Source organism: Crocodylus porosus, unplaced genomic scaffold (genome assembly GCF_001723895.1).
Source record: "Crocodylus porosus isolate Cpor-Errol unplaced genomic scaffold, CroPor_comp1, whole genome shotgun sequence".
NCBI lineage: Eukaryota > Metazoa > Chordata > Crocodylia > Crocodylidae > Crocodylus > Crocodylus porosus.
The window spans coordinates 634,664-644,230 of NW_017728900.1; the positions used below are offsets into that span (position 1 = coordinate 634,664).

The window sequence follows — 9,567 nt, forward strand, 5'->3', positions numbered from 1 at the left end:
CTTAATAAACTTTTCTAGGATCTTCCCCAGGATAGAAGTCAGGCTAATGGGCCTGTAGTTAGCCGGATCCACTCTCCTCCCTTTTTTGAAGATCGGCACCACATTGGCCTTCTTCCAGTCTTCAGTCTTCATTACTGGAACAGGCTACCAAAAGAGGCTGTGAATCTTTATGCTCAGAAGTTTTTAAGGCCAGGTTAAACAAACATTTTGCTAGGATGGTTTAGTCAGGGGTGATCCTTCGTGGAGGAAGAGCTTTGATTGGATGACCTCCCAAGGTCCCTTCCCCTCTTTTTTTCTATGATTCTATAAAAAAAATAACCTGAAAAAGAAAATTAACCTGTAGTGACAACTTGGAAAATGTATGTACATCTTGGTAATTCTGGTTACTTTCCCTATCACACATCGATGAAGTGGTCAACTATAAGCCAGAATGGTGCTTACATGGCTGGAGCCCTAGGAAAGGATGTGCTAAGTTAGTGGGGAGCCTGGGGGAACCAGAACTCCTCATAGCACCTCAACAGTTGGACCAAATGTTCTCAGACAAGAGAGTGAGATAGGCTGGCTCCTGGGGTGCAGGTCTTCTAAGTTCCTCAAACTTAGGGCCTCAAACCTGAGGCGGTGTGTGGACTCTGTTCAGTCTCAGGAAACTTGAAAAATACACAGGTCCAAACACTGGAATCTGGTAGCAGTGGACGTAGGATAGTTTGATCAGGACTATGATGTGCACATGTAAGGCCTACAATAACTTGGAATTCTAGAAAAGAAAAGCTGGAATGGATCTTAGGAGATCATCTAGTCCAATCCCTTGCTCAAGACAGGATCATCCCTTTTCGAAACATCCTATACAAATCCTGGTCTAACTTTTATAAAAAATAAATAACTACCAGGCATATTGCCCCAAAATATTAAGAGCACCTTAATCTGCCACAGGTAAAGAAGGGCAACAAGAACTGTCAATGTCCTGCCACTGCAGGGGTTGCTAAAATGCACTTGAGAGATCCAAAGAAGAGGGCCATACCCTCAATACAGCGAAAAGCCTCCACAGTCTGTATCAATCTGACCATGGGGTAAAATTTCTTCCTGATCCCGAATGTGATGGTTGGTCTGATTCTGAGTGGATGGGCAAGACTCTTTAATCAGGAACCTCCAGGTTTTACTCCCAGCAGGCGTACTGCCACATCCCAGTCCAAATTTCCAGTTCTGGGTACAGCCAACACCCATGCTTCTGAGATTGACTGACACCTGCAGGAGCAGGAAGGGGGCAATATTCCTTCTTGGCCCCAATGTGGCAACCAGCAAAGCCCAGAAGCATGGGAAAACTAAACACCACTTTGCTCTGAAACTAATGTTCGAATTATGGGGGACCCCAGCAGGGCTGAGCCCCCCATAAGAGATGAGAGCTGCTCTCCCTGGCCCATCCTGCACCTCAGGCGGTATTGGTGACAAGTCTTTCCAGCTTTCAGCTGCCACCACTGCAGACCCCCTAAGAGTCTGAATGTAATTTGAACCCTGTCTGAAGCCTAGGGACAAGCATACCTACGCATATCACATCCTCTAACTGGGAGCCAGAACACCCTTTTCTGTCATCCTGTTCCCATTCTGAATTTATTGCAGCTCCTTCAATCCTCTTTTATAACTAAACCAGTTGTAGAGCTCTGCTGCATTCTCTTCCTGCTGAATCAGGTCCTCTCCAAGATCCACCTGCTCTGGGCTGTAGAGCTCTTCTCATGATCTCCAAACAATCCAGGAGTGGGGAGGGGGCTCCTGGCCTTTCAGCTGTTGTCTTTTACAACACAATACAAGCATAGCTACTCCTAGACCAGCCCTGATCAATGCTTATCCGACTTCTTGAAAACTTGCAATGGAAGAGATTCTGCAACTTCCCTAAGACGTCTAGTTCACTGCTTCACTGGTCTAATGGTGAAGTTGTTTCTGATATGCAGTACAAACTTACTTTGCTGAAAAGTCAAGCTATACTCTCTTCAGTGATGGAGAAAAGGTCTTTTCTCTTTTCTTTGTGGCAGTCCTTTAGATATTTGCAGGCTACTGCCGTGAAGGCTATTATCTAAATCCTATTTTCTACAACCTGAACATGCCTATTTCTTTCAAACTTTCAAATGACTTGCCTTCCAAACCCTTTTATCGTTTTTGTTGCCCATCTCTGAAATCTATTTTTTCCATGTTCTTTTTAAAATGTGAAACCTAAAACTGTACGTAATACTCTAGATGAAGCCTAACCTCCCCTGAATAAAGAGGCATTGAATAAAGAGGCATTGTCACCTCCCCTGTCTTACAGTGAATGCTTCTATTGGTACAGGGATCTGGGTTTTCTGTTCGCTGTGGAAAAAACATGGATTTACTCTTTTAATGGACAAAAACGTAGAATTTCTCCTTTAAAGGAGAAAAACATGGGAAACTGCAGGTTTCCCCTTGCAGGCTGGCAGAGTTCCAGTCTGTAAGGGGCTGCTTGGAGCTGGGGGAAATGGGACCCAGAGGACGCTATGTGCAGGGACAGGGGGTGAGGGGGCACAGGCCATGCATCAAGGGGCAGGGGAGGCCAAGGCAATGCATTGTGGGGAGGGAACATGCCTGGGGGGGTAAGGCAATGTGGGGGACGGGGCATGTGCTCCCCTAGATATCTTGTTCTAGAGCGAGGCATGGGGGTGCAGCCAAGCTGGATTAGCTCTGGGCAGGAGCTTCCTGTGCAGCCCAGCAGGAGGGACCTGGTACAGAAGGGAGCACTACATTGCTATGGCCACCAAGGTGAGGCACTCTCTTCCTGCCTGGCAGCAGTGGGGGCACAACTCTATGCCACTGCTGTACCTCACCTTGGCAGTCATGGCGGCACAGCACTCCTTCCTGCACTGGGTCCTGCCTGCTGGGCTGCGGAGGCAGCTTCTGCCCAGAGCTGGTCCATCCCTGCTGGATCTCTGTGCCCTACTGTTGGTGCAGAAACCTTGGAGAGGTACATGTTCCTCCCACTGCATCCCACTCTGAGGATGGGGGGCAGTGAGGCAGGAGTGAGGAGCACTGGCAGGCCTAGGGGTGATGGGCACCAGCAGGACTGAGGGGCCTGTGGGTCAGGAGTGCTGAGCATTGGCAGGGCCCAGAGGCTATGGATCAGTAATGAGGGGCATCAGCAGGGGCAGGGTGCTGTGGATTGGGTGTGAGAGGCAAAAGCAGGGGCAGGGCACTGGCATATCAGGGCTGCTCAGTGCCACAAAGCAGCAGGAGCGGGGGGCATCTGCAGCTGGAACTGCATCCCCTTGAGTGAAAGGGGCAAGGGGAGCTCTGATTTTCTATGATAAAAACCCCAAAATGCAGCACCAAAATATATGGGTATTTACAACTTATTATAATGATTGAAACCCTGGTAGGCTTCCAAATTGTAAATATTTCAATAAAACATTATGTTCAACTGATACCTGCATATATGGCAATGTTTCATTTTAATTGTGGAAAAACTTGGAATTTGGGTTTTTTTAATTAGAGAATTTTGGATTTTTATTAGAGATTTTGGGTTTTTAAGTAGAGAAAAACAAGAACCCTATGATGAAGCCAGAACTTCAGTTGTGTTTTTGTAGCTGCCTCATACTGTAGACTTGTAGTCTCTAAATGAGTCTGTGATCCACCAGGACTCCTATGTCTATATCTATTAGGGCTATGCGAAACAGCACTGTTCTGTTTTGACTTCAGTTTTGAGGTTTGGACAGAACAGTGTTTTGTTTTGAATTTCATTTCGAGTTGAAACAGCCTCACTGTTTCGCTTCATTGAAACAGTGAGGGTGTTTTGACACTGTTTTGACATTTCGCCCAACCACTGGGATGGGGAAAGGATCAGGCTGGGAGAAGGATCAGGCGTAAACAAACTCAGCCCCATAGCACTGGGAAAAGAAACTCAGCCCAGCTGGGCTGACTTCCCACCCCCAGCCTGATTTAGCGTGGGGAATGAGACTCAGCCTAGCTGGGCTGACTTGCTTTTCCCAGCCCGATCGTAGCACTGGGGAGGGGAACTGAGCCCGGTCTTAGTTCTCTGCCCCTGCATTGTGATTGGTTTCCTGCAGCCCCGTGGTGGGAGACGGGGAGAGCCAGGGTTGTGCTCCCGGTTGCTGCTGGGAGCACAGCCCTGGTTCTCCCCTGTCTCCTATTACCTCACTGCTGGCTGCTTTGCAACTCAAAACATTTTGAAACTTTTGAAACATTTTGACTAGCTTCATTTGTTTTGAGGCTGTTTTAAAGCCCTTTGTTTTGATTTGATTTTGCTGTTTCAAGCTCGAAATAAGTCAAAACTGTCAAATCGAAACAGCCAGTGAAATTTTGCGCAGCCCTAATGTGTAACTACTTCTCCATAGTGCTGCCATCCAACCAGTTGTCACCCATTTTGTATTTGTGTTTTTGATTACTCTTCCTAAGGTGTGGCATCTTGCATTTGTCAGCATTGAACTTCATCCTGTTGGCTCTAGCTCAGCTTTCCAACCTATCAGGATGCTTCTGAATTGTGCTTCTGTCCTCCTGGGTGTTTGTAGCTCTTCCCAGTTTCATGTCATCTACAGATTTGCTCAGGAAGCTTTTTATTCCTACATTTAAAAAAATAAACACTGGCCCAGGACAGACCACTGTGAGACTCTACTAGAAACCTCCTGCCATTGTAACATAGATCCATTTCTATTTATCTTTTGCTTGTAACTTATGCTAGGATATCAGCAAAGGAAGATAAGGTAGCTCAAGTGAGGGCAAGGTCAGACTATGAGGTTTTTGGGGGGCAGTGTAAGAGGAGAGGTCAAACCTAAAGAGAGTCAAAGGGACAGAATGAAAATAGAGCTTGGACTGCTGGAGTGCTGTCAGAATGGAAGTGAGGGTCAGGTGGTCAGTATGAGAGGTAAAGAGGTCTGAAACAAGTCCTAATGTACTGTTATCAGGGTAGAGAGGAAGCATCCCCTGCGGTGTGCTGGAACTTACTTTAGGTTTTAGGGCTCTGTACCCTACCTCCAAAGGAGATGCAAGGCTTGGCTTTCTGCCCACCTCATCATATTCAGACTCTGTAGTAAGAAATCCTTGTAGCCCACTTGTATTACACCATGATGGGAAGCACAGTCCTGATAAGAAAGGGTTCTCATACCCTTGCCCTCTGCCTGATCAGTCTTTGCATAGGGATAAGGTAGTGAGGCTCAGTACCTTCGTTTTTGGGGTGAGCAAAGCCATCTGATTTGTCCCTTTTATTTAGAGCCTCTCACCCAAAAGAGCTAAAGACCCTGGAAGTTTTCTCCAACTATAATCTGAAGCCAAACTTTCCAAGTGAACCTCTTTATTGCTTTCTGAGGCAAGAGGCACGGGAAAGATTCACCAGTCCCCAGGGACACTGAACTTCATGTAAATACTCTGGGGCTAGTGGGAGGCTCCCAGATGGGGAACAGCAGCTGCTGGCTCAGTTCTAATGTGAGGTAAAGTGTGTCCTTTCCCTTCCATCCTTCTGCCTACCAAAATTAGAGAAGCAGCAGGGATAGCTGGTTAAACAGAAGCTCAGGGCTTGGGGTCTCTCTTCCTCACTCGATCACTGACTTGAGGCTTTATTCTTCCATCTCAGTATCTCTTCCACAAAAAATGCATCTACTGCCCTTCAGAGCACCATCCTTTGTACAGGACTCTGATCTTCTGGGCGAGAGGTATCCTACAGTTCAAGTCTGCTTTTATTCATCAACCTGTTTCCTTACAGTTAGAATCAGTTTTCCATGGTTAGTGAAGAGACTGCAATGTTACCTTTGTGCTACCATTCTGGGTTTAGGAGGGCTGTGTGTCTTAGAGGAGTGTTCGTCAGGGAACTACAGGGATATAAATAATCCAAGCTCTGTTGTGTGGATCCCACCCAACTTCATGAGGAGCTCTGAGATCATGGGGCAAAGATTCTGCATAGGAGCAAACTGTCATAATTTTTGTACTTACCCTATTTGCTCCAATTCCATGCCAGAGTTTTTGTGTGAAGGAAACAGATAGCAAGCCTGCCTTTCTGTTCCTACAAGGGCTGGGAAGAGTATGGTGCTGCATTAAGAAGCAGTGGCTGAAGCTTGTATTACATAATTTGTCTATTAATCTACTGAGAGATGAAAAGGGCAAGGCAGTGGGAGAGGTTTACATGAAACAAAGTTACGAATTCTAAATTGTGAGGAACAAGTTTTGTGAGGCAAGATTATACCTTTTATAGCACAGATCTGCATATTTGGGAAAGAGAAGAAACAAGTTTTCTGGTGACTGTTGAGGAAAAACATACAGACATCCCAATGGGCAGTGCAGTGCATAATTTGCTAACTGAACAAACAGCAAACTGAACATAAGAAGATATTGGGATGGAGAATAAATACTGAAATTATAGCTGGGCTTTTATGGAAATGCTTTTGTCCCAACCTGACTTATTCCAGTCATGTTACTAAAATTTTGCCGAGAAAAAGCAAGAAAGTTTGGAAATACATAGAGGAGAAGAATGATATGAGACAGAGGGAAAAATTCCTATCACTGAAGTGGAATGGAAAGATTTTGAGTCCCTGCTTTGGAAGAGACATAATGGGGGACATGATGAAGGTATATGAAATAATGAATGGGCTGGAAAAGATAGATCATCTTTTATTTTAAGTTTCTAGATCAAGGGGACACTGAATGCAACTGAAAGGAGGCAGATAATCTTTAAAGAGTCTAGACTCTTAATCACATCTAGTTTTGGGTTCTGTTGACCACTCATTCTTCAGGGCATAAGTCATCCTCTAACAAAGCAGTTTAGAAATATTTTCAGATTTGAAGGAACTATTGTGATCACCCAGTTTGACCTCCTGAGAAACACAGGCTCAAAATGTCACCTGTAGCACTTCCTGTAGCAGAGGGAATTATTGTTGCCTATCATGTAAGCATCACTATTATGCCCAGTAAGTTGTAGTCAAAGTAGATTATATCATTTAGGCACATAACCCATCTCAAATCACCGACTTCAAGTAATTAGGAATTTGTTGCTTCTCTTACTGCTGCATGTTCCAAACCAGGAGGGCTAAGATGGAGCATTCAGAGATTCTGGATAAATTGTTAAAAATGGCATCTTTCTTCTTGCTTGAATTTAGGTTCTACCTATGTCTTTTATCTCAAGGAGCCCTTTAAAATCAGACATTATCTCCTCTGCTGGCAGGGATAAACCATAATTAGACAGTAATGCCAGTGAAACGGTATCTATTCCAGTCAAAAGCATACATCTCGATTAAAAGCTAACTGGAGTTGTAAATACTTATCCCATGGGTTAGTTTGTTAGGTAATATTCAAGTCTCTACATCTGAAGTTCTCATGGGAATGGGTGTTTTGTGCTTGAAAGCTTGTCCAGAATCACAGAATCCTAGAATCATAGAAATAGAATCAGAATCATGACATAAAGGTGGATGGGAACTCAGGAGTATTATTTAGTCCCACTACCTGCTGAAAGTGAGTCAGACTCAGACCTGCCTAAAACATTATCTTCTCCTTCTCCAGCATTGCTCACCTCTTTAGAGAGATTATTCGGTTACTGGACTTTTGCCAGAATAAAATACATTTTCAGATGCTGAAGTGAATTATTGTGCTAACCTTTCCTCTTGATCTCTCGTTGATATTTGTTTTTCTTCTTCAGCAAGAAGTATTCCCCAATTCCTTCAACAGATTATCTAGTTCCTGGATTCCTCCCAGAATGAATTATTACTTCCAGATATTAAACCTGAACATCTCAATGGCTGGGTGAACCTGCTCTGGGTTGATGACAGGTGACAGTGCAGGCTTCCCTCTCCTTTCTCAGCAGGTTGCATGTGTTGGGTCCAGGGTGGATGAAAACCACACTGGGACAATTCAGTTCCACTTCCGTCCACTCTCCACCCTCCCTAACTTGCAGTGGCTGATTTTTGTGGCCTTCCTGCTCCTGTACCTGCTGAGTCTCTGTGAAAATACTGCCATTGCCCTAACTGTCCTCATCCACCACTCCCTCCAGACACCCATGTACTTCTTTCTGGGCAATTTGGCAGCTCTGGAGATCTGCTATGCCTCTGTCATTGCTCCCTTGGCCCTGGCTAACCACCTGCCTGAGAGGAAGGCCACCATCTCCTTCAACGGCTGTGGCACTCAGCTGTTCTTCTTCATCTTCCTGGGTGGGGCTGACTGCATGCTCCTGGCTGTCATGGCGTTCGACAGATACGTAGCCATCTGCCACCCACTGCGCTACACCCTCATCATGAGTCGAAAGGTCTGCAGGCACCTTATAGCTGGGTCACTGGTACTGGGTTCCCTCTTTGCCCTGCAGTTTACCATTTTGCTTTTCCATCAGCAATTTTGTGGTAACGACGAAATCGACCACTTCTACTGTGATGTAATGCCTATGTTACAGCTTGTGTGTGGCAGCAAAGACAGCCTTGAGGCCATTGTTTTTGCTGCTACCTTCATAACCCTGATTGTCCCCTTTCTCATGATCTGCATCTCCTATGTCTTCATTGTGGCTGCCATCCTGCAGATCCGTTCTGCAGTCAGCCGTCACCACGCCTTCTCCACCTGCTCCTCCCACCTGATTGTTGTTCTCCTGCAATATGGCTGCAGCATCTTCATTTACTCTCACACCAGTTCCACCTACTCCCCAGAACAAGGCCGAGTGGTGTCTGTAATCTACACCTTTATGAACCCTGTACTAAATCCCCTGATTTACAGTATGAGAAACAAGGAGCTAAAGGATGCCCTGAGAAGAGTGCTGTGGAGGAGAGTGCTTTTCCAAAGGAAGTGATGGGTTTTAAACTGTTACGTTAAAATATTTTTTGTTGATGTGCTTTGCTTGGAGTGCTAAATGAACAAGTCCTCCATGCAGGAAGACTGGCTGGGTACTCTATACATGTCTGAATCATAGTTTTCTGATGGGAAGAAGGTGTCTCCCCTGGTTTAACCTCCAGGGGACATCTGCTTGATATGCAGGATACTGTACAGCCTGGGCCCAGTGAAGAACGTGAGTTCCTCCCTGGAGTAAGGAAAGCCATGAGAGGATGCACCCAACATGATGAGAAAGGTTACAGAGCCCTGAGACAATTTCCAGAATTAAAGACCAAAAAAATACAGACAAACCAAAAAAATGCCAGTGAGTTGTGTCTAAAGTTTCATAATGCTTGGCCAATTAAAGGCCAAGTAGAGCAATTCAATGTAAACAAGTGTGATATTGTTTTGTAGTAGTTGGTAGTCAACATTTATTTCATAAATGCAAGTATTTCCCCAAAATATATGAACTTACATAACATTTGTTCATCATTTTATTTAGTCCCATCTGGCATTCTAATAAAGATATTTAGCACTATACAAAAACAGATATTTGATGATTAAGGCACTTTAATCTTACAGGGAACGGCTGCATGAGAGCACACTGGGGGAAGTTTTCACTAGACAATCTGATACTAAGATATGGCCCAAATTTGTAGGAATGAGCATTGGAAATGGTCAAATAATGACATGGTGAATTCTCAGCGGCTTCATGTTTTGATTTGTAGAACATAGTATCTCTGTTCCTGGCTCTTGTTGCTCTCAAGGAAACAGGAAGAT

General features: G+C 44.9%; 1 protein-coding gene across 1 annotated transcript; it reads left to right on the top strand.

Moving 5' to 3' along the window:
- The first annotated feature begins 7,759 nt into the window (after window positions 1–7,759).
- On the top strand, window positions 7,760–8,767 carry LOC109324599 (olfactory receptor 10V1-like). Its single transcript, XM_019556625.1, has one exon. It carries the CDS (start codon window positions 7,760–7,762, stop codon window positions 8,765–8,767), a length of 1,008 nt encoding a protein of 335 aa, XP_019412170.1.
- The last annotated feature ends 800 nt before the right edge of the window (window positions 8,768–9,567 follow it).